The following is a 26,853-nucleotide window of genomic DNA, read 5'->3' on the forward strand; positions in this document are numbered from 1 at the left end:
TTTTGTCTGTTTTGCTCACTGCTAAGTTCACAAAATCAGTTCCTTGGCTGACAGTAGAGGTTAATAAATGTTTTTTGACTAACTAAATAAAAGAACAAATAAATGAATCCAGTATTTTGATCTCTATTCATCTGACTCCCAGGCCACTCTCCAAGCTCAGAAGAAAAGGGCATATTATTTATTGCCTCCCTCAAACTACAATATTGTTTCTACATACATGTCATTAGATTGCCATCTCCTAGAGGGCAAGCACTCTGTCTATTCACAGTGCTGAGCACAGTGAAACGCCGGGCACGGTGGATCACGTCTGTAATCCCAGCACTTTGGGAGGCAGAGGCGGGCGGATCACGAGGTCAGGAGATCGAGACCATCCTGGTGAAACCCCGTCTCCACTAAAAACACACAAAATTAGCAGGGTGCAGTGGCGGGCGCCTGCAGTCCCAGCTACTCGGGAGGCTGAGGCAGGAGAACGGTGTGAACCTGGGAGGCGGAGCTTGCAGTGAGCAGAGATAGCGCCACTGCACTCCAGCTCCAGCCTGGGCGAAACAGCGAGACTTGGCCTCAAAAAAAAAAAAAATAATAATAATAATAATAATTAAAACATATCAAAGTCAAATTCATTTCAATATTTGGACAATCTCCCCTTACCATAACAAAATGAAAACTTCTTTCAGTATTCTAAGCTACGCTGCAGACTTTGTATAAATTTAACCCAAACAATTATATTTTCTACACCTACAATTCCAATGTTCAGATGATGGTTATAAAGCAGGAAAAGAAATGACCAACAAATACTAAATTCTACTGAAGGAAATACAAAATATTCTTCCTTACTGGGCTAACGATGCCAGAAAATTTTATTCGAACATTTTTGATTTTCCAAATATTGTATTTTAATCAATAAGAAACAATAATGAATAAATTATTTATAAGTAATTTAAATAAATTTATTTAACTAAACACATTTAATAGATAAATCTAATAAATTTAATTAAATTAATATATAAAATGTAATAAATACATAATAAATCTGTTTATAATTAATATTTTACACTAAGTTGGAAAAACGTTTCAACATAGTAATCAAAAGAAAAAGAATTTTCTGATTATCCAGACTTCAAAATTATCAAAATCCCTCACAATCAAGTATTTTGTATTTTCTAGTTTTACCACAACAAAAGGATAATGATTTGGATTAATTAATTTTATTTTTTCTCTTATATTCTATGTAATGGTAATTAATTTTTGTTTACAAGGCTAATAACGCAACTAATGTTTACCTGAGCTTCTCGAAGTTTTGCCGTGGTGCTTTGCTGAAGAGCCTGTTGTTCTTGATGCTGTTGCTTTGTTTTATCTAATTGATGCTGCAATTCTGTAGAATTTGTAACTTTTTCCTTCAACTTAAAAAAACGCAGATTGTCAATTGAGAACTTAAAGGCATAATGCTATCATTCATAAGTATCTGGCATTACTTCAATTCTGAAGTCTGAACAGAACAATAAATTCAGGTAATATATAAGATAAACTTTAACAGCGGCACCTTGGCTGGGCACAGTGGCTTACACCTGTAATCCCAACACTTTGGGAGGACAAGGCGGGTGCATTACAAGGTCAGGAGTTCAAAACCAGCCTGGCCAATATGGTGAAACCCCATCTCTACTAAAAAAAGAAAAAAAAACTACAAAAATTAGCCAGGTGTGGTGGCAGTCACCTGTAGTCCCAGCTACTCGGGAGGCTGAGGCAGGAGAATCACTTGAACCCGAGAGGCGGAGGTCACAGTGAGCCGAGATTGCACCACTGCACTCCAGCCTGGACGACAGAAAGAGACTGTCTCCAAAAAAAAAAAAAAAAAGCAGTACCTCATTACTTATAGAATCTTAATCTCATGTTAAAGAAACTATTTTCTATAAATAGGCTTATCCTAAAAGAACTTTCTCCGGGCTGGCATTTAGTTTATTAATTTTTTTGTAAACTAGTATGATCAAGGAATTACATATAAATTTGTAACAATAATTTAAACCACATATCAGTATTTATTTTTTTTCTTAATAGTCGTAATTATCACTTATTGGAAAAGAATACGATCATTTACCACATCTAAGATTTTAGGTCTAGAAGAAAATCTATTGCTGAAGCTGCAGATTTTATTGTAGAATATGTGTTTAATTCCGGCCAGGCATGGTGGCTCACACCCGTAATCTCAGCACCTTGGGAGGCTGAGGCAGGCAAATCACTTGAGGTCAGGAGTTCAAGACCAGCCTGGTCAACATGGTAAAACTCCATCTCTACCAAAAAATACAAATATTAGCCAGGCGTAGTGGCGCACATCTGTAGTCCCTACTGGGGAGACTGAGGCGGGATAATTGCTTGAACCCAAGAGGCGGATGTTGCAGTGAGCCGAGATTGTGCCACTACACTCCAGCCAGGGTGACAGAGTGAGACCCTGTCTCAAAAACAAATAAAATTAAATTAAATATTAAAAACTTAAAACTAAAAAATAATGTGTTTAATTGCAATAAAGATGTAATTTAATAACTTTTACTTTATATTACAGGCATCATTTATAGCAACTGCAAGTCTAATGAGGGACAGCATTCAAATACATGCTTAATTTTTAAAAGCAAAAATCCTTAAGTGGAAACTCAAAGTTTATATATACCAACTACATGTCATTAATGAATTTACCAACAATTCATAGTTTACTGTTTCATTAGGAAGTAGTCCTTCCTGAGTAGGAAGACTCTAGCAGCCTGATGGGTTCGCCCCCAGTATTTTTCCTGCCTAAAGCTGAAAGAGTAAGTTTTCTTTGTGCATTTTTGTTGAGAACTTTAGGAAATACAATTACAACAAAATGACTTAATGTAGTAAATAAGCAGGATGTTGCTACTGGAGAGTAATAAATTTGCACTTTACTTAAAGTCCAATTAAAGCTCTGACAATTAACAGATTGATGAATCATAATCATGTTAAAGATACCTCAAGCCTATCAATAAATGCTAGCTTACCTGCTCTTCTAACCGAGAAAGTTTGAGTTGTAAATCAGCCACTTGTTGTTCTTTATCCATCAACTTTTCACTTGAAAGCTGTCTTTGTTCCTTTAGCCTACCATGAGCTTCCCCTAGTTGGCGCTCTGTCTCCAGAAGTTTGCTATGTAACTTTAAAAAAAGAAAAAAAATGTATGTACATATGTATAAACACACACACACGACCACCTACTTTCCAAACAATGTTTTACCTTTCACCAAAATAAGTACAATATCTTAATTTTCATGATACTTTGGGGAAACCTAAGATTTTATATAGTAATTTTAACTGCAACTGAATTTTAATCATATATTATAATGAATCACATACAATTATGGTTAAACATCACAATTTTTGTTTTTGTGTTATGTTACTGCTCTCTTAAAACAAATGCAGGCTCTTGTTCAGAGATAAGTGTTGGAATTTTCAGAAACTTAAAAGAATAAAATACAACTTAAAAATCAAGACACTTAGTACACACTCAGATCTATTCTACAGTATTGTTTAAAATTCCACAGTGATTCTTGTTGGTTTTCCATAGCCAAGAACTACTACAGTTAACGTTTTATATTTGGGTATTGGATACTGCCCAGTGCATTCCCAAGTCCTCATATTGGCACATAATTTCTAAATAAAATAGAGGAAATGATCATATATATATATATAGTGACCTTCATTCATTAACTTTACAAATGCCACCCAATTAAAACTAAGGCAGTTAAGAACCATCATGAGTAGTCCACCCCAGTTATACATACTCTATCCTAACAGGAAATCAGTGTCCCTTCCTGCCTCTTACAACACTTTCCTGCCACTAGTTTGCTCTCACTAATCCCTCTGGCTGGAAGACACATCTGCTTTCAAACTGCCACCTGTCAAAATCTATCTGATATTCCCAATTCCAAGTACCACCTCTCCCTAATACAAAGATTTCCTGATCACATAATTGGATAAAAAATTACAACAGCTGAAGTACTACAGGCAGGAACAGAAGAAAGAAACTCTTCCAATTTCCCATAATATATGGAATCCTTTTATTATAATTCTCATAATCTTTAGTATGATCTATAGTACTTGCCTTATCCTGCCCTAAGATTTACATAATTATTAAAAGTAGGTACTGTTTCTTATTCATTTCTGTATCCCCTAGTAAATGAGGCATGTGTCTTTTAGAAAGCATAAATGCTGCCAGGCACAGTGGCTTATGCCTGTAATCCCAGCTACTCAGGAGGCTGAGGCAGGAGAATGGCTTGAATCTGGGAAGCGGAGGTTGCAGTGAGCTGAAATCTTGCCACTGCACTCCAGCAGAGACAAAGCGAGATTCCATCTCAAAAAAGAAAAAGAAAAAGGAAAAAAGAAAGCATAAATGCTAAATTTGTTTATCTGAACTAAAACTCAAATATGTAAGTTAGTTTAAGTTATTCATTGATATCGCCATGGCTCAGTTTCCTTCCATTATGAATGCTTACATTTATTCATTCATTCACTCACTAAAACATAAGCAGATTAACAATCAAAATGCTGAGTGGACACGGTGGCTCACACTTGTAATCCTAGCACTTTGGGAGGCTGAGGAAGGTGGATTGCCTGAGCTCAGGAGTTCGAGACCAGCCTGGGCAACGTGGTGAAACCCCGTATCTACTAAAACACAAAAAATCAGTTGGGTGTGGTAGCATATGCCTGAAGTCCCAGTTACTCAGGAGGCTGAGGCATGAGAACTGCTTGGACCCGGAAGATGGAGGCTGTAATGAGCCGAGATCATGCCACTGCACTCCAGCTTGGGTGACAAAGTGAAACTCTGTCTTCAAAAAAAAACAAACAAAACAACAACAACAAAAAAAACCAAGTAAAATGCCAGGTAGTAAAAATAAAAAATGAATAAGACATAGTCTTTGCACCCAAAGAGTTCAGAGTCTAGTAAAGAAAGACATAAATTATGATAATAAACTATATTATGGTATAAGTAAAATATTAAAGATATGTACATGCTTAAGCTATCTTGAGTGTGGGGAAGCAGTGGCATGTTTAGAAAGGATTTCTAGGGAGAGTGCTGGGAGGGGGGCGAGTGAGGGTTGAAAAATTACCTGTTGGGTACAATGGTTACTATATGGGCAATGGGTACACTAACAGTCCAGACTTCACCATTACATAATATATACATGCAAGAAATCTGCACTTGTACCCTCTAAATGTATTTCTTAAATTTTTTCAAATCTTTAACTTCTATTTTAGGTTCAGGGGTACATGTGCAGGTTTGTTATATAGGTAAATTACATGTCACAGAGGTTTGGTGTACAGGTTATTTCATTACCTAGGTAATAAACACAGTACCCAATAGGTAGTTTTTCGGTCCTCACCCTCCTCCCACCTTCCACCCTCAAGCAGGCCTGGCCATCTGTTGTTCCCTTCTTTGTGTCCATATGTACTTAATATTTAGCTTCCACTTTTAAGAGAGAACATGTGGTATTTGATTTTCTGTTCCTATATTAGTTCACTTAGGACAATGGCCTCCAACTCCATCCATGTTGCTATAAAGAACATGATCTTGTTCTTTAAAAAAAAAATTATAAAAAGTGACAAGTGAAGTAAATAGTATCTATCAAGGTGAAGAAGAATGAAAAGAATATTTCAGGTCAAGAAGGCAGACTGAATGATACAACAAAAGCAAGACACAGCACAACATATAGGAAAAAACTAAAGACACTTCCGTATTCTTGCAGTGAAGAATAAGGAAAAGAAGGGTAAATTGCTGAGGAGGAAGGCCAACAAGACCACTATGGATACTGCATGTTACAACAAGAGACCTCAACTTAATCCATTAGGTCATAAAGAGTTATTAATGGGCTTAAAGCATGGTTGGAACATGGTAAGATTTGCCTTTAATATAGATTACTCTGATGCCTATATAAAGGATCAGTTTGTCAGGGGCAAGTAGGAAGGCAGATCAGTTTGCAGTTGTTAGAGTGGTTTAAGAGTGAAACAAGGAGGACAGGGCTAGCAGAAACAGGGAAGGAGAACACATGTTACAGAAATATTTTTAACTCTTCTGATTCACTGTATCATGGAACTCACAGTCCAAACTCAAAAATTAGTATTAGCATATGTGAAGTGCTTACTCTAATTTCTGAAATATAACTGAAGCTCATTAAATTACTAACATAATCATTATTATTATTATTACTAAAGGATAGAAAGCCATGAAAATTATTAATTATAGTAAAATAAAGTATCACTGTCATTTTAGAAAAACAGCTGAACATTATCAAAAAAGTAGCTGAAGACTTGAATATCCCCCAATTTCCATTTTCAACCAATTTTCAATGTTACCTAACGCAATAATTAGAACACAGGCAAAAAATTAAGTTAATGGCAAAGTCAAAACTTGTATTAAACTTCATCTGATAGCCACTATATTATTAACCTATACAAAATACTTTGTGCCTTTAAGCTAGACTAACCTATACAAAATGCTTTTGTATAGGTAAATAATATAGTTCAAAATATAAGCCATATAGGTAAATAATATATGAATTATATATATCAATATATGACATGAATATCATATGATATATTGTATATATATACACTATATAAATATATATTTATATTCATAAATATATAATATATATTATATTCATAAATAATAATATATATTATATATTCTATATATATGTAATTCATGTATTATTTTCCTATAGAAAATAGCTGCAGCATTAGGGCTGATTTACTTTCTATGAAATATCTAATTTTTATTTATTTTCAAAAAAAATTTTCCCTAAAACACATGATTTTAAAAAAATAATCTGTATGCTGCTTGTTTTATAATAATGATGCTTTTAAAATTTTGTAACAAAAAAATTTCAAATGAAAGAATGGTCAACAATTTAAATTAATTATAATAGCTAAAACCTTGTGAGTACCTACATGCCCCAGGTACCATTCTAAGCAATTTATAATATCAATTCATAAACAATTCCCCACAAAGCTGTAAAATGGATATTATAATTTTTTTTCTTAAGGGAAACGGAAATTAAAAGAAATGAGATCTGACAACACTACAGGATATAAAAGTTAAGAGTTAATCTTTTAAAATGACAATATTTTTTCAACATGAACTATATTATGATCAAATAACCATCAAGAACATGAAGAAGAAACCAGAGGGAGAATTACAATAAATAAAATTAACAGCTCTTACTTGATTAATTTCACTTTGGAGTTGTAACCCATGCTGCTCTTTTTCTTCTCTCTGTTGTTGTAGCTGCTTAAACTCCGCCTTTAGATGCTGGTACTTGGTCTCTACCTCAGATAATTCTTCTTTGAGCTTTTGAGTAGCTTCTCCTTTTTCACTTAGTTCTGCATGTATTCTATGCAGTGAGGTTTCAGATACAGACAATCTTGACTGAAGCTGCTGACAATCTAGGTCTTTTTGATGAAGGGTTGCCTGAATATTCTTTTTACTCACAGATTCTTCATTATGTTTCTCCTCTAACTTAGTATAGTCTTGTTCTTTTTTCAGCAAGTTCTCTGTCAAGGTCTAAAATATCAATTTAACAATTTATTTCCTTTTCTAATATTTTAAATTACTCCAATTATTCGAACAATCTTTGGAGCAGTACTGTCTCCTAGTATACATTTTAGTCAATATTAAAATATAAAACAGTGACAATGTTCTAGTCAAGAATTAAATCATTACATACTAATTCGTGATTTCAGTATTGGTCCACTTGACTAAACTCTACTAACACAACTTAAGAATTTCCAAGCAAGTGTTGACATAAAATAAAAATAATAAAATCTACTGGATTTTTAAGGGTATGTGACATATTTATATTCTTCCATTTGAGTTAAAAATTGAAACTACCTTTCTACCAACAAATTATTTTGAGTAACAATATACTATGCAAAATTTGATTTTTCACTGTGCAGTTTCATAGTTGGTAAGAGCTTTAGCGCAGCAGTATCATCCACTGTTATAATGCACCTAACCTATTGATTGCATCGTTTTATGCTCTTCTTGTTAAAGACCAAGTTTTAGAGTCACAAGCTAAGACTAATTCAAATTTTTTTCTAGGTGTATTAAAAAATGATCTAAAGCTATCACTCACCTGCCTTAAATTTTGTCATTTTACTCAATGCTATCAAGTATAAAACATAAAAATAACACTTCTAATCAAAGACCTGGAACAACCAACCTAATCTAATGTCAAAGCCTAGTCTCAGTGGGGTTGTAAAAATTAACACTAAACTTTAAAGTAAACATATTTAAGCATAAAATATGGATCAGAATTTTAACTAAATTCTGTAAGACATCCAGCCAGGATAAGAAGCTATTGTAAGTACCTGGTGAGTCAGTTAGTGGACCTTTAGTGTACAAACTAATATGCAGTGTGCTGGAAGGGGATGATACTGAAATAGGAGAGACCAATCAAAGCCTTCATACCTTAAACAGAATATACTCTAAATGAAATCACACAACAAAACAACAACAACAACAAAAAAAAACCTTTCTAAGAAAGTTAAAACATAATGCACGAGTCAGAATTGACTAATAGAAAAGTATGTCAAATTTCTTAAGGCACAGTTTTTTTAAAAAATGAGCAAAGTCAAGGGGAGCTAACTAGTAAGAGCATCTAAATACCATGAAGTTTGAGCCTGGTTTCAAAAGCGATGGGAAAAATCATGTAATACATACACATGATACATGCCATCTGCTCTATATAAATGTATAAGACACGAAGGAAAAGGCAAACAAGTTTCAGGTGGGGTGACAGCAAAACCCTATTATCTGACAGGGGATAATAGATAATAGATCTTTATTGTTGCATTCCCCAACATGGGAAACGCAGGAATAAAGGTTCTCGAACATTTGTCTAAGAAAAAATAAGCTAATGTTAATTATCAAACAGGAATATACTATGGAAAAGCAGTGTCCGGAAAGATGATAAAAGTATATATAACAGAGGCCAGGTGCAGCAGCTCACAGCTGTAATCCCAGCACTCTGTAAGGCTGAGACAGAAAGATTACTTGAGGTCAAGAGTTAAAGATCAGCCTGGGCAATACAGCAAGACCCTATCTCTAACAAAAGAAAAAAAAATTAGCCAGGCATGGCGGTATGACCTAACTACTTGAGAGGCTAAAGCAGGAGGTATGCTTGGGCCCAAGAGTTAAAGGCTGCAGTGAGCTAAGATCACGCCACTGCACTCCAGCCTGGGCAACAAGAGCAAGACCCTGTCACAAAAACAAGAAAAAAAAAGAATATGTATAAGAGAGGATGACAGACAGACTTAAAAGTAAGAAGAGCAAACACTAAGTTTACAGCAAAATTAGCTAAAAGATGTGTGCCTTGACCAAGCAACAAAAACAGAAAAAAAGACACAAAGCCAAGAAAATTACAGAAAAAAATAACACTTCTGATTCAACTATATGTTAGAAAAATTGTCTTTTTATAAAAATTTCTTTGTAATTCCAAATTTTTCTTGACATAATTCTACCTTTGTTTTATTTAGGAAAACAACATTTGTTTTAGAGTTTGTAAGCAAATTAAGTCTATTTATTAATCTATAAATAATCTTTTTTAAAGAGAATTCTAAGTTACTGAATTTCATAAATGCAACCATGTTCATACACACTGAGAACTTGGGTGGAACATACCTTTCAAAATATGCTACAAAAATTAAGGCTCATAATGAGTTAGAGTCTTCTTCCTCACAGACTTACTTAGAAAGTAACCAACTAATCCCACCATTTCTATACACCCTTGAGATAGTTTCACTTTTTTTTCTTTTTTTTTTTTTTTTTTTTTTTTTGAGACCGAGTCTCGCTCTAGCACCCAGGTTGGAGTGCAGTGGCACCATCTCGGTTCACTGCAAGCTCCATCTCCCGGGTTCACGCCATTCTCCTGCCTCAGTCTCCCAAGTAGCTGAGACTACAGGGGCCCGCCACCACACCCGGCCAATTTTTTGTATTTTTAGTAGAGACAGGGTTTCACCATGTTGGCCAGGCTGGTCTTGATCTCCTGATCTTGTGATCCACCTGCCTCGGCCTACCAAAGTGCTGGAATTACAGGCGTGAGCCACTGTGCCCGGTTGATAGTTTCACTCTTTAAAAGGCAAAAATATATGGCAACAACTAGGGACTGTTTAAAATTTCCCTGTCCTAAAAAAAAATAACCAAAATCTACCAGCATTATTACACAGATGAAAGAGAATTAAATTTTCTTTAAAAGTACCAGAACCACTTTCTTTCTTTTTAAAAGAACCTAATCCACTAACACTTTGTAATTTTTACAGGCAAAAGGCTAACTATACTTTATTATTAAAACTTTTCACTTTTATTATGCTCTTCTCATGGAATCTGAAGAAAATATTATAGTGAATACAAGGTTTTTGAAGAGTGACTTTTTAAAGTATAGTGAAATTCATTAAAAAATAATAAGAGCATTTTCACTTCTCCATTTTCATCTTCACAACAAAATATAAGATAGAGATTTTACAGATGAGGAAGGTGAAGTTGACAGAGCCTAATATGATTGGTCAAACGGCAGAGTCATGGATTATGGTTCTAAATCCAATACATTTTTCATAACACAACTGAGACATTCAATAAATCAATTTGTACTCCCTAAAATATATCCTATTCAAATTTAAATTATAAAATGCATGTTATTCCTTTGTCATAACCTAATTATCATTTGGGTAAGCAAAATTCTTCCCTTCCAAATATCCAGTCCCTTTTTATTTTCTCACCAATTGTTATCTCAATATATATTCTTACAGTGACAATTTCCCTATATTAGGCTCCATTTTTCGTTTGTTACTTGCTCAAGTAATAAAATGAATACAAAAAGAATGCCATTTTTTAATGCTTTATAGGTTACAAAGTTATTTCAGAGATCTCATCTCACTTGTTCCTCAGAATAGCTTGGTGAGAATGAACAAATTAAACTACTTTGTAGCTCTCCAATGTCTCTTATTTTATGAGATACATATGCTCTTACATTGTTCTATGCCTTTTGTACACCTAGCTCTCAAAATGAAATATCTTAATCCCTCTGTCATGTGAAATGCTCCTTAGCAACCTTAAAGACTCAGCTAAAATGTTATGTTTTATACAAAAGCCTTTTCTGATTTACTAGGCAGTAAATTAGGAAAACTCTCATCTTAGTCTTGACCCAATCCTGTATCACAACACTTAACAATTAAAAACAACAACCAGCCAGGTGTCGTGGCTTACACCTGTAATCCCAGCACTTTGGGAGGCCGAGGTGGGCAGATCACGAGGTCAGGAGTTTGAGCCAGCCTGACCAACATGGTGAAACCCCGACTCTACTAAAAATACAAAAATTAGCCGGGCATGGTGGTGAATACCTGTAATTCCAGTTACTCAGGAGGCTGAGGCAGGAGAATCTCTTGAACCAGGGAGGCAGAGATTGCAGTGAGCCGAGATCATGCCACTGCACTCCAGCCTGGGCAAAAGAGCAAGACTCTCTCTCATTTATGAAAAATAAAAACACCAACAACAACCAACATTCACTAAGGTGCTTACTAAAAGTCAATAAGCACTTTACCTTCTATTAATTTATGTAATGTTCCTATTAATCCTAAGAGGTAAGTGGGTATAATAATATTTCTTAGCAGGAGAGTAAACAGACTTTCAGAGGCTTAGTGTCACAGACGGTAAGTGTCAAAACTGAGATTTAAGAATGCCTGTGACCAGTGTACCATACTGTTCTTATCAATATACCACTTTGCAATGCAGTGGTAAGACACAGCTATATAATAACTACTGGCCAAATCTGGCTTCCACTTCGGCATGTGAGCACCTTAGAACTGGGGCTGGTGAAAAATGAGAGCAATGGAGGACAGAAAAGGGATGAAAGGTGAGACCCAAAAACTATCTGTCTCTTACAATGACCTATATTATATTACAGTAGTGACTGTAGATAAGCAATATAATTTTGTTTAGAATTTATAAGGTAACAGTTAATTGAGCTGTTTAAATGTCAGAAGTTATTTTTATTGAAAACTAAGAAGAAAGTTTCTTCAATTTTTCCATTGTGTTTTTACATTTTCAAGACTAGTAATTATAAAATACTGGTTTAAACCTGAAAACTTTGACATTAACACAAAAGCAATTATCTTTTCCATCCGTTATATATTGCAATGTTACCTATCCACGTTGATACTACCTGTGACCCACAAAAGCTGCCCAGGACATTTCATGTAATAGCCTTCAAATGACCAAGTAGAGAGATTCCAAATTCAAAGCACTTGAAAATCACCACTGTCAATAATTATGGTTTACCAAAGACATGGGGTAAGGAGGGGTGAGAGAGGCAGATAGTGAGGATAATAAGAAAAGGCAGAAACAACTGTGGGCTTGTACTGACTGGTGACCAAATCCTGAACAGAGAAACCCTTTGGGAAAAACAAAACAAAACTGCAAAGTGTTAAATTTATGTAAGGCATTATTAAAATTAGTAGAAGGTCTTATTATTCCCTAATAAGTAATGTTCCAATTCGAACACACTAAAATAATCTTGATTCTATGTATTATTCATAAAATAGCCACAGTACTTCTTTCAATAATGTGCATGTGTGAATATACACACAGACACACACAAAATGTATGCTAGAGTATTTGTACATTTCAGCTACCAATATCAAATCATGTCCTTTATTAGGAGCTTAATGTTTGAGAAATACATAATAAATTACACTGATCGTAAACACCCACTGCATGTAAATTGCTACTCTACATATCCTGGTCAGCTTCCAAGAGATAGAAGGTAAGCTCTGGGTTCAAAGAAATTAAAAATCAAACAGAGGGACAAAGGCAAAACTAAATTATGTAGAAGTTTTCTCCGTGTAGTTTGACAGGAGATAAAAGGGGAGCAAGGATCTAGAATTTTACTAGGGAAAAGCACAGCTATAAAAGATTATATTTTAAACATCAGTCAACACCAAGAGTTGATGGGGAAAGGGGTAATGGTAAACTGGTATAATTACTTTGGAAAATAGCTGGAGGTCATCTAGTAAATCTGAGCATGTGTCTGTCCTACAGGACAGGAATTTCACTTCGAGTATCTAACATAGAGAAATTCTTGTACAAATGCATAAGATTTATATATGAATGTTCCAGCTATAATATTTGAATATTTGTAGTAGCAAGAAAAATAAAAAATAGGAATTATACATGGAGCATTTCTGCTCCACACCAAAGTATAATACAGTTGTCATGAAGAAAAGTACTCATGTGACTGAGTTACACTGAACTAGCCACACGTGGTTTTTTTTTTTTATGAAACCACTTTTACTAGAAAGACCGATAAACTATTCTTAGTCAGACTTGAGAAGGAAGGAAATCTGTCACTTTAAAGAATAGAATTGAGAGCATTTGTTGTCAGTAATAAAACTCAAGCTTTCGAATACAGTTTAGAATTTTGGAAAACATGTATCCACCACCATGAGCTTGACAGCTTCCTCATATTTAAAGCCTATTCTGAGATTCATAGTGATATTGACAAATGTAACTGTTTTTATATTGTACAATAAAATGTGTCAAAATTTGGAAGATCTGAGTAACTCAATGAACCAATATTTTCCACATGACTAATGCATGATCTTACAAAATCATGCACAGGAAAAGATCCACTCAAAAGGCAAGATAGACCAAATTTTAATGTTAAAGGGTACAAAAAGTCCACTGATACGGTTTCAGATTCTACATTATAACTAACTTTTAAGATACTATTATCAAATTTGAGCACAGTATCAAATAAAGAAAGCCACAATTATCTGAAAAAGGTATTAAAATATACCTTCCTTTTCCAACCACATATCTGTGTGAGACTAAATTTTCTTCATATACTTCAACCACATGCTACAATAGATTTAATGTAAAGGCAGATATGAGAATCTATCTGTCCTATATTAAGCTAGACATTATAGAGGTTTCCAAAAATGTAAAACATCACAACTATTTTTCTTGCTGAATTCTTGTGTTTTAGAAAAATAGTCATTTTTCATAAGAAATGTTATTTATGTTAATATTTAATGAGTTAATATTTTTTAAATAAATAAATATTTTTAAATTCCTTTTAAATTTCGATATGGCCAGTGTCCATAGCTGTAAACTCACCCCAAAAATGGCTCTTTAGAGTCCTTAATCATTTTGAGAATGTAAAGAGAAGTGCTGGCCAAGGGCAGCAAATTACCCTGAAACTTCACGGCAGCAGCCGAAAACAGTATCTATTATCTCACATAGTTTTTGACAGTCAGGAATCTAGAAGTGGCTTAACTGGGCGATTTCACCTCAGGGTCTTTCATGAGGTTATAGTAAGCTGCTGGCCAGAGCTACAGTTTCTGAAAACTTGACTAGGATTGGAGCATCTACTTCCAAGCTCATACACACGGCTGTTGGCAGGAGGTTTAGTATTTATAGCTAAGCATATTTCTCTTTTTTCCCTTATGCCCTATTTTTTTCTTTCTTAACTTTTTCCTTACTATATTTCACCAAAATGTTAAGTTCAGGTTATTACAAATGAACCAACACATTCACATCTTTGAATAAAAGGGTTTAATAACTCTCTACTGCCCCATCACTAAAAAAGTAAAGACAAAGGGAAAAAGTATTAATATTAGTACCTCCCCTACCCCCAAACACAATACTATATGTTGCTTTTCTGTTTTTGTTTTTTTGTTGTTGTTGTTGTTGGGTTTTTGTTTTTGTTTGTGTTTTTTTTTTTTTTTTTTTTTGGAAATGGAATTTCATTCTGTGGCCCAGGCTGGAGTGCAGTGGCATGATCTCAGCTCACTGCAATTTCTGCCTCCCATGTTCAAGTGATTTTCCTGCCTCAGCCTCCCAAGTAGCTGGGATTACAGGCATGTGCCACCACACCTGGCTAATTTTTGTATTTTTAGTAGAAATGGGGTTTCACCATGTTGGTCAGGCTGGTCTCAAACTCCTGACCTCAGGTGATTTGCCTGCCTTGGCCTCCCAAAGTGCTGGGATTACAGGCGTGAGCCACTGCGCCTGGCCAATGTTGTTCATTTATAAAGAAACAATGCAGAAAATATTAACATTTAAAAATACAAAACAAAGCGGAAGGCTTACCTTCCTGATTTTAAAACTTATTACAAAGCTACAATAATCAAAACAGTGTGGTACTAGCATAAAGATGGACATAGAGATCAATGGAATAGAATAGACAGCCAGAAATAAACCTTTGCATATATTGTTGCTATGGTCTGAATATCTGTGTCCCCCCAAAATTCATATACTGAAACTTAACCCTCAAGGAGATGGTATTAGGAGGTGGGCATTTCAGAGGTAATTAGGTCCTCAGGGTTGAGTTCTCATGAATTGAATTACAAAAGAGGCCCCAGTGAGGTATCTTGTTCTTTTCACCATGTGGCACCCAGTGAGAAGGCAACATCTATGAACCAGAAAGCAGTGTTTCACCAGACATCAAATCTGCTAGCAACTTGATTTTGAACTTCCCAGCCTCCAAAATAGTAAAAAATAAATTTCTACTGTTTATAAGCTACCCAGTTTATAGCATCTTATTATAGGAGCCCAAACAGACGAAGACAATGGTCAAATAATTTCTGACAAGGGTGCCAAGAGTATTCAATGGGGAAAGGACAGTCTTTTCAACAAATGCTGCTGGGAAAATGGATATCCACATACAAAAGAATAAAATTAGACCCTTATCTTATACTATATACAAAAATTAAATCAAAATGGATCAAAAACCTAAACGTAAGACCTAAAAATTAGAAAACTCTTAGAAGAAAACAAAAGAAAAGCTTCATGACACTAGGCTTAGCAATGATTTTTTGGATATGACACCAAATAGACCTTAGCAAAAATAAAAGTAAATAAATTAGACTACATCAAAATTTAACATAACTACAGAATGGGATAAAATATTTGCAAATCACATATCTGATAAGGGGTTAGTATCTAGAATATATAAAGAACTCCTACAACTCAATAACAACAACAGAACCCAGTTTTGTTGCATATGGCCAGCAAGCACATTAAAAGATGTTCAACAACCTAGTCATTAGGGGCATGTAAATCAAGGCCAAAATGAGATACCACCACCTTATACCCATTAAGATGGTCACTCTCAAAAAAGAAAAAGAAAATAAGTGTTGGTGAGGATGTAGAGGAACTGGAACCCTGGTATAGTTGGTGGGAATATAAAAGGGTTACAACTATGAAAATCAGTATGGCAGGGGGCGCCCAAGATGGCCAAATAGGAATAGCTCCAGCCTCCAGCTGCTATCTCACAGGGGTGTGTTGGGCAGTCGATGGTGGTCCACGGGTGCAGCTCAACCAGTGAGAGCTGAAGCAGGGCGAGGCATCACCTCACCTGGGAAGCACAAGGGGGAAGGGAATTCCTTTTCCTAGCCAAGGGAAATTGAGACACACAACATTTGGAAAATCGGGTAACTCCCACCCTAATACTGCGCTTTACCAAGGGTCTTAGCAACCGGCACACCAGGAGATTATATCCCACACCTGGCCCGGAGGGTACCACGCCCACGAAGCCTCCCTCATTGCTAGCACAGCAGTCTGAGATTTAACTGCAAAGTGGCAGTGAGGCTAGGGGAGGGGCGCCCGCCATTGCTGAGGCTTAAGTAGGTAAACAAAACCACCAGGAAGCTCGAATTGGGGGGAGCCCACTGCAGCTCAAGGAGGCCTGCCTGCTTCTGTAGACTCCACCTCTGGGGACAGGGCATAGCTAAACAAAAAGCAGCAGAAACCTCTGCAGATGTAAAAGTCTCTGTCTGGAGCGAGACTCCGTCTCAAAAAAAAAAAAAAAAAAAAAAAATCCCTGTCTGACAGCTTTGAAGAGAGGAGTGGTTCTCCCAGCACAGACGTTGAGATCTGAGAACGGAGAGACTGCCTGCTCAAGTGGGTCCCTGAACCCTGAATAGCCTAACTGGGAGACATCCCCCACTAGGTGCAGACCGACACCTCACATGGCTGGGTACACCCCTGAGACGAAGCTTCCAGACCAAGAATCAGACAGCAACACTCGCTGTTCAGCAATATTCTATCTTCTGCAGCCTCCGCTGCTGATACCCAGGCAAACTTGAGTGGACCTCAAGCAAACTCAAACAGACCTGCAGCTGAGGGTTCTGTTAGAAGGAAAATTAACAAGCAGAAAGGACACCCACACCAAAACCCCATCAGTACGTCACCATCATCAAAGACCAAAAAGCAGATAAAACCACAAAGATGGGGAAAAAGCAGGGCAGAAAAGCTGGAAATTCAAAAAATCAGAGCGCATCTCCCCCTCCAAAGGAATGCAGCTTATCACTAGCAACGGAACAAAGCTGGACGGAGAATGACTTTGACAAGTTGAGAGAAGAAGGCTTCAGTCGATCAAACTTCTCAGAGCTAAAGAAGAAACTACGTAACCAGCACAAAGAAACTAAAAACCTTGAAAAAAGAATGGATGAATGGATAACTAGAATAATTAATGCAGAGAAGACCTTAAAAGAACTGATAGAGATGAAAACCATGACACGAGAACTACATGACAAATGCATAAGCTTCAGTAACCAACTCAATCAACTGGAAGAAAGAGTATCAGTGATTGAAGATCAAATGAATGAAATGAAGCAAGAAGTCTAGAGAAAAAAGAATAAAAAGAAATGAACAAAGCCTTCAAGGAATATGGGATTAGGTGAAAACACCAAATCTACATCTGATTGGTGTGCCTGAAAGTGACAGGGAAAAGGGAACCAAGTTGGAAAACACTCTGCAGGATATCATCCAGAATTTCCCCAATCTAGTAAGGCAGGCCAACATTCAAATTCAGGAAATACAGAGAACACCACAAAGATACTCCTCGAGAAGAGCAACTCCAAGACGCATAATTGTCAGATTCACCAAAGTTGAAATGAAGGAAAAAATGTTAAGGGCAGCCAGAGAGAAAGCTCGGGTTACCCACAAAGGGAAGCCCATCAGACTAACAGCAGATCTCTCGGCAGAAACTCTACAAGCCAGAAGAGAGTGGGGGCCAATATTCAACATTCTTAAAGAAAAGAATTTTAAACCCAGAATTTCATATCCATCCAAACTAACTTTCATCAGTGAAGGAGAAATAAAATCCTTTACAGACAAGCAAATGCTTAGAGATTTTCTCCACCAGGCCTGCCCTACAAGAGATCCTGAAGGAAGCACTAAACATGGAAAGGAACAACCAGTACCAGCCATTGTAAAAACATGTCAAAATGTAAAGTCCATCGATGCTAGAAAGAAACTGCATCAACTAACAAGCAAAATAACCAGCTAATATCATAATGACAGGATCAAGTTCACACATAAAATTAACCTTAAATGTAAATGGACTAAATCGTTCAATTAAAAGACACAGATGGGCAAAATGGATAAAGAGTCAAGACCCATCAGTTTGCTGTGTTCAGGAGACCCATCTCACATGCAGAGACACACATAGGCTCAAAATAAAGGGATGGAGGAAGATCTACCAAGCAAGTGGAAAACAAAAAAAAGCAGGGGTTGCAATTCTAGTCTCTGATAAAACAGACTTTAAACCAACAAAGATCAAAAGAGACAAAGAAGGCCATTACATAATGGTAAAGGGATCAATTCATCAGGAAGAGCTAACTATCCTAAATATATATGCACCCAATACAGGAGCACCCAGATTCATAAAGCAAGTCCTTAGAGATTTACAAAGAGACTTAGACTCCCATATAATAATAATGGGAGACTTTAACTCCCCACTGTCAACATTAGACAGACCAACAAGACAGAAACTTAACAAGGATATCCAGGAATTGAACTCAACTCTGCACCAAGTGGACCTAATAGACATCTACAGAACTCTCCAACCCAAAGCAACAGAATATACATTCTTCTCAGCACCACAAGGCACTTATTCCAAAATTGACCACATACTTGGAAGTAAAGCACTCCTCAGCAAATGTAAAAGAACAGAAATTATAACAAACTGTCTCTCAGACCACAGTGCAATCAAACTAGAACTCAGGACTAAGAAACTCAATCAAAACCGCTCAACTACATGGAAACTAAACAACCTGCTCCTGAATGACTACCAGGTACATAAAGAAATGAAGGCAGAAATAAAGATGTTCTTTGAAACCAATGAGAACAAAGACACAACATACCAGAATGTCTGGGACACATTTAAAGCAGTGTGTAGAGGGAAATTTATAGCACTAAATGCCTACAAGAGAAAGCAAGAAAGATCTAAAATTGATACCCTAACATCACAATTAAAAGAACTAGAGAAGCAAGAGCAAACACATTCAAAAGCTAGCAGAAGGCAAGAAATAACTAAGATCAGAGCAGAACTGAAGGAGAGAGAAACACAAAAAACCCTCCAAAAAATCAATGAATCCAGGAGCTGGTTTTTTGAAAAGATCAATAAAATTGATAGACCGCTAGCAAGACTAATAAAGAAAAGAATCAAATAGACGCAATAAAAAATGATAAAGAGGATATCACCACCGATCCCACAGAAATACAAACTACCATCAGAGAATACTATAAACACTTCTATGCAAATAAACTAGAAAAGCTAGAAGAAATGGATAATTTCCTGGAAACTTACACTCTCCCAAAACTAAACCAGGAAGAAATTGAATCCCTGAATAGACCAATAACAGGCTCTGAAATTGAGGCAATAATTAATAGCCTACCAACCAAAAAAAGTCCAGGACCGACGGATTCACAGCCGAATTCTACCAGAGGTACAAGGAGGAGCTGGTACCATTCCTTCTGAAACTATTCCAATCAATAGAAAAAGAGGGAATCCTCCCTAACTCATTTTATGAGGCCAATATCATCCTGATACCAAAGCCTGGCAGAGACACAACAAAAAAAGAGAATTTTAGACCAATATCCTTGATGAACATCAATGTGAAAATCCTCAATGAAATACTGGCAAACCAAATCTAGCAGCACATCAAAAAGCTTATCCACCATGATCAAGTGGGCTTCATCCCTGGGATGCAAGGCTGGTTCAACATATGCAAATCAATAAACATAATCCAGCATATAAACATAACCAAAGACAAAAACCACATGATTATCTCAATAGATGCAGAAAAGGCCTTTGATAACATTCAACAGCCCTTCATGCTAAAAACTCTCAATAAATTCGGTATTGATGGAACGTATCTCAAAATAATAAGAGCTACTTATGACAAACCCACAGCCAATATCATACTGAATAGGCAAAAACTGGAAGCATTCCCTTTGAAAACTGGCACAAGACAGGGATGCCCTCTCTCACCACTCCTATTCAACATAGTGTTGGAAGTTCTGGCTAGGGCAATCAGGCAAGAGAAAGAAATAAAGGGTATTCAGTTAGGAAAAGAAGAAGTCATATTGTCCCTGTTTGCAGATGACATGATTATATATGTAGAAAACCCCATCATCTTAGCCCAAAATCTCCTTAAGCTGATAAGCAACTTCAGCAAAGTCTCAGGATACAAAATCAATGTGCACAAGTCACTAGCATTCTTATACACAAGTAACAGACAAACAGAGAGCCAAATCAGGAATGAACTCCCATTCACAATAGCTTCAAAGAGAATAAAATACCTAGGAATCCAACTTACAAGGGATGTAAAGGACCTCTTCAAGGAGAACTACAAACCACTGCTCAATGAAATAAAAGAGGACACAAACAAATGGAAGAACATTCCATGCTCATGGACAGGAAGAATCAATATTGTGAAAATGGCCATACTGCCCAAGGTAATTTATAGATTCAATGCCATCCCCATTAAGCTACCAATGACTTTCTTCACAGAATTGGAAAAAACTGCGTTAAAGTTCATTTGGAACCGAAAAAGACCCCACATTGCCAAGAAAATCCTAAGCCAAAAGAACAAAGCTGGAGGCATCACGCTATCTGACTTCAAGCTATACTACAAGGCCATAGTAACCAAAACAGTATGGTACTGGTACCAAAACAGATATATAGACCAATGGAACAGAACAGAGCCCTCAGAAATAATACTACACATCTACAGCCATCTGATCTTTGACAAACCTGACAAAAACAAGAAATGGGGAAAGGATTCCCTATTTAATAAATGGTGCTGGGAAAATTGGCTAGCCATAAGTAGAAAGCTGAAACTGGATCCTTTCCTTACTCCTTATATGAAAATTAATTCAACATGGATTAGAGACTTAAATGTTAGACCTAAAACCATAAAAACCCTAGAAGAAAACCTAGGTAATACCATTCAGGACATAGGCATAGGCAAGGACTTTATGTCTAAAACACCAAAAGCAATGGCAACAAAAGTGAAAATTGACAAATGGGATCTAATTAAACTAAAGAGCTTCTGCACAGCAAAAGAAACTACCATCAGAGTGAACAGGCAACCTACAGAATGGGAGAAAATTTTTGCAATCTACTCATCTGACAAAGGGCTAGTATCCAGAACCTACAAAGAGCTCAAAGAAATTTACAAGAAAAAAACAACCTCATCAAAAAGTGGGCAAAGGATAGGAACAGACACTTCTCAAAAGAAGACATTCATACAGCCAACAGACACACGAAAGAATGCTCATCATCACTGGCCATCAGAGAAATGCAAATCAAAACCACAATGAGGTACCATCTCACACCAGTTAGAATGGCAATCATTAAAAAATCAAGAAACAACAGGTGCTGGAGAAGATGTGGAGAAATAGGAACACTTTTACACTGTTGGTGGGACTGTAAACTAGTTCAACCATTGTGGAAAACAGTGTGGCGATTCCTCAAGGATCTAGAACTAGAAATACCATTTGACCCAGCCATCCCATTACTGGGTATATACCCAAAGGATTATAAATCATGCTGCTACAAAGACACATGCACACCTATGTTTATTGTGGCACTATTCACAATAGCAAAGACTTGGAATCAACCCAAATGTCCATCAGTGACAGACTGGATTAAGAAAATGTGGCACATATACACCATGGAATACTATGCAGCCATAAAAAAGGATTAGTTCGTGCCCTTTGTAGGGACATGGATGCAGCTGGAAACCATCATTCTCAGCAAACTATTGCAAGAACAGAAAACCAAACACCGTATGTTCTCACTCATAGGTGGGAATTGAACAATGAGATCACTTGGACACAGGAAGGAGAACATCACACACCAGGGCCTATTGTGGGGAGGGGGGAGGGGGGAGGGATAGCATTAGGAGATATACCTAATGTGAATGACGAGTTAATGGGTGCAGCACACCAACATGGCACAATACATATGTAACAAACCTGCACGTTATGCACATGTACCCTAGAACTTAAAGTATAATAATAAAAAAGAAAATCAGTATGATAGTTCCTCAAATAATTAAAAATAGAAGTATCATATGATCTACCAATTCCACTTACAGGTAAAGAATTGAAAGCAACGTGGCAAAGAGATATGTGTACAGCCATGTTGAAAGTAGCATTATTCACAACAGCCAAAAGATAGAAGCAATCCAAGTGTTGATCGACAGATGAATCAATAACATATATACACACAATAAAATGTCATTCAGCCTTAAAAACAAATTCTGACAGAAGCTATAACATGAATGAACCTTGAGGACACTATGTTAAGTGAAATAAGTCAGTCACAAAAAGACAAATACTGTTAGATGTAGTAACCCAAGGTTGAAAAAATTTTAAAAACAACATTTTGAAAAGACAAATACTGTATGGTTCCACTTATATGAGGCACCTAGGGTAGTCAAATTTTAGAGATAGAAAGTAGACTGGAACCTTCCAGGAGCTAGAGAGAATGAGGAATGTAGAGTTAACAGTTATAAAATTTCAACTTTGCAAAATGAAAAAAGGTCTGGAGACTGGTTTGCATAATAATGTGAACATATTAAACACTAAAAAAAAAATACAGAATAAATTACATTGTACTATGCCAATATATTTTTAAATTATGTAATATTAATATTTAAAATACATGAAATCAATTTACTATTATATATAGCTTTAAAATTCTCACCTGATTTTTTTGTGTTAATTCATTAACTGAACTTTTCAGTTTTTGTAGTTCCTGTACATATACAGCAACTTCCTGGGGGCCTTTGGCAAGTTCACTCCTTAGCTGGCTTATTGTGGCCTAACAAAACAAAACAAAAAAAATTAAAGCAAACTAAATTTTTTAAAACTTAAAAAAATGAAAGTATACAAAGGTTTTAAGAAAACAAATTTTTTATTGTTGGAATTTTCTATTTTGTTCTTTATCCTACCACCTGTACTGCCACATTATGCTTTTCTCGGCTTACAACGAATTTTTACAATTTATCCAAGATGCACAACTTCATTTATTTATTAATACATAAAATGAAAATTTGGCATCCTACTTTAAGTTTCTGAAGTATCAAACTGCAAACCTAAATTTACTGGTTCTTCAATCTTCCAGAATTTAAATCTTCCAGAATTTAAAGATAATATGCCAGTTATGTCTACATTTTCTAACTTCTATAGCGTAAAACTATCCTTTTACTTTAAGACATGTGCAAACATGCAACACAGGGCTTGCTACTGGTGAATCATCTTTCTAAATTATAATGAAAATGTCTTTGTCCAAAGAAGTTATCAAGCTGAAGTTATACACAGCTTCCTTAAGTTAAATCACTATATGGTCAGGTATAATCATCAGGAAGGAACTTGCTTTAGTGCATTTTAATTTTTTTTTTTTTTTTTTTTTTTTTTTTTTTTGAGACAGGGTCTTGCTCTGTCACCCAGGCTTGAGTGAAGTGGTACAATCACAGCTCCCTGTAGCTTTGAGCCTCCCTGCTTCAAGCAATCCTCCCACATCAGCCTCTCAAGTAGCTAGGACCATCACGCCCAGCTAATTTTTTTATTTCCTGTTGAGACAGGGTCTCGCTATGTTGCCTAGGCTCGTCCCCAACTCCTGGGCTTAAGCGACTCTCCCACTACGGCCTCCTGGAATTACAGTCATGAGTCACTGAGCCCAGCCCATTTTAACATTTTAAAAAATGTGAAAATCACATTTTATAACTAAAGCAACAGTTTGATCATTTAAAAATAATATAAGAGAAAGAGAGGTAAGCAAAGATCTTGGAAATATAAATTTCTAATACATAAAAGCTGAACCATGAGAGAGAAAGACTAAGTATTTTTTTTTAGGTATGGTCTGCTGCAAATGACACTGACAAAATAACTTTCTATTATATTAATATTTCTAATATTGCCTATTGGCTTTACTTTCCACTTTATAAATAAAGTTACAATCATTTCCAGTGTCTATTTCTTTATTACTGAATAAACTTTATAATATGAATAAGATACAAGTTTTAAATTTTTTCTTGATACTTATAAATACTTATTCATATCATATATTACAAATGAGTACTTTCATCTTCAAGGGAGAAATCTCAGAAGGCTACTAACTTATCGTGGCAACAATGCTATTATTCAAGAGATCTTCGGTTACTCTTCTTTTGGAAACCCCTCCAGAGTGTGTGGAACTTATTTTTTTTAAGGAATTCTCAGTGGTGTATCCTCATCCATTTTATGGTGGCTTTGATTTTAAGTTTTGGAAACCACCAAGTTTATAAGCAAGGTAAGTGATTGAACTGAAAGATCAAACACTTGAGCTTCTTTTATTTTAATAATTATTTTATTTAATAACCATTTTATTTTAATAACTTGGGCTTATTTTAAAGACCAGAAGTGATTGAACTGAATGATCAAATTCTTGGGCTTATTTTAATAACCATAAATTAACAAAATTAGTTTTTTTAGTGTGTTCCAAATGGACTAAAAGTCAATTAAAATAAGTTTCAAAAATGTTTTTAGGAATGGAGTATGTCTGAGATACATGCATGGCCTGACATTTTTGGGAAAACATTCACTTAAATGTACAAATTCCGATGCAATGAAAGGCAATCTGTAACATTACCATATTGTTACACCTTATACGCAGTGCTTCAGTGTCATATGTAACAGCTGATATGTTTATATATATATAATCTTAAATAATTCAAAGAAGAAAATGTTGATATATTCATGTATTTTCAACTACACTCAAGTTAAAGCCCTACCCTAAAACCATCTGTCTTAAACTGAACATGTAACCTTGAAATGGATTTAGCTATTGCAAGTTTATTTCAAATTACTATTTCTAAAAATTTTGAATCTCAAATTTTTTTTGTTAGTAGGGTTACAGATGTTAAAAGAAACATCAGGAACAATTTGACTATTTTAACTTACTATGTTTTAATCATATAGCAAAAACGCCAATTTATTACAAAAGACAGTATCACATTTAAATCCCTACTTGTCTTATCAAAAAAATTTGCAGAGGTTCCCGGCACATAATGCACAGAAATAATAACAGTATATACTAAAATATAAATTATGTGTGTATCTCATTAAAATATCATGATTTCATATTGAAGTTTATAAAACATAGTAAGCCAAGTGTAAGGTCTGTCTTGCTGACAAATTCCAACATGTAGAAATAAGAATTTCTAGTAAGAATAAGAATAGAATTTTCCTTATGAAAGAAGGAAACTGTAAAGCAAACATACTCCAAAAATATACTATTTTATAGCTTTTTTGTATCCTATTTTATAGCTTTTAGATATGCTCTTACAAATGATTGCATAAGGTTAACAACTAAAAAACTGGACATTAAGTGTATTATTTACACTTTGTACAACAAATTTAGATATTGTGAAAACTAAGATTTTTACATAGATAAATTCCAGCACTTAAAACTTTAAAATTTACTCAAGGGGACAAGAAAGAAAGATGTGGGAAGACTTATACATCCAGAGGCGGACTTTAGTTATGAAGAAGAGGAGTGAGGAGAGTGAATTCTGGAAAGGTTTCCCCTTTTTTATTGTACATTATGAATCATTAATCTTTTACAATAATCACATATTATGTTTATATTTGGGGACAAAATAAAGATTAAAGACAGACAATAATTACAAAGGAAAAAAAGTAAATACATTCCCTCTTCAGACATCACTATGGTGAGGTTCAAAGATCTCTGTTCATACTGACTTTCTTCTCTTAACAGGCCAAGCTTATACATGCCTCGGACTTTAACCTCCTACTGGGAATCCTAGCTCCCACTGCTTAACTCTGACTCTTGCTTATTTCATTCTTCTCACACATATCCTCCATGAGATCTTCCCCGACCACTCTAAAACTGTTCTACAGTATTCCCACTTCCACTACGGCCTATACGTGCTTTATTTTTCTTCCTCACAGCCCTTATTATTACCTGGCTTTCTATCATGATTCAGTGTACTTGTACAGTCTGTTGCTTGATTTCCAGAAAGGATTAAGCCTTATGGGAGCAAGTATTCCGTGTTATTCGGTATTTTAATCCCCACACCTAAAGCAGTCCCTGACACTTGGTAAACCCAAAAAAACTCAGTAAAGGAATGAGTAATTATACCTCCAAATAGATAATAGATGCTTATTTCCAAGGAAACATTAGATCCTATAAAACAGTTTGCATTTCCCTTGATTGTCTGAAATGTTATTGAATTCAATACGAATTTTTACTAAAAAACTTTACATTACAAAATAAGGAATGATGTTTCAAGCAAACATCCTGCTGGTGCATTAGAAAAATTATGTTCATTGTGGCACTATTCACAATAGCAAAGACTTGGAATCAACCCAAATGTCCATCAGTGACAGACTGGATTAAGAAAATGTGGCACATATACACCATGGAATACTATGCAGCCATAAAAAAGGATGAGTTTGTGTCCTTTGTAGGGACATGGATGCAGCTGGAAACCATCATTCTC

General features: G+C 35.6%; 1 protein-coding gene across 1 annotated transcript in view; it reads right to left on the reverse strand.

Annotated features, from left to right (window-relative positions):
- The window catches only part of EEA1 (early endosome antigen 1), a 163,337-nt gene that overhangs the window by 52,304 nt on the left and 84,180 nt on the right, over positions 1-26,853 (reverse strand). The window contains exons 10-13 of the mRNA XM_050747138.1: positions 23,055-23,171; positions 7,223-7,561; positions 3,006-3,155; positions 1,281-1,400 (exon numbers count right to left, since the gene is read on the reverse strand). Coding sequence (XP_050603095.1) covers positions 1,281-1,400; positions 3,006-3,155; positions 7,223-7,561; positions 23,055-23,171 — 726 coding nt within the window. The remainder of the gene's footprint in view (positions 1-1,280; positions 1,401-3,005; positions 3,156-7,222; positions 7,562-23,054; positions 23,172-26,853) is intronic.

Source organism: Macaca thibetana, chromosome 11 (genome assembly GCF_024542745.1).
Source record: "Macaca thibetana thibetana isolate TM-01 chromosome 11, ASM2454274v1, whole genome shotgun sequence".
NCBI lineage: Eukaryota > Metazoa > Chordata > Mammalia > Primates > Cercopithecidae > Macaca > Macaca thibetana.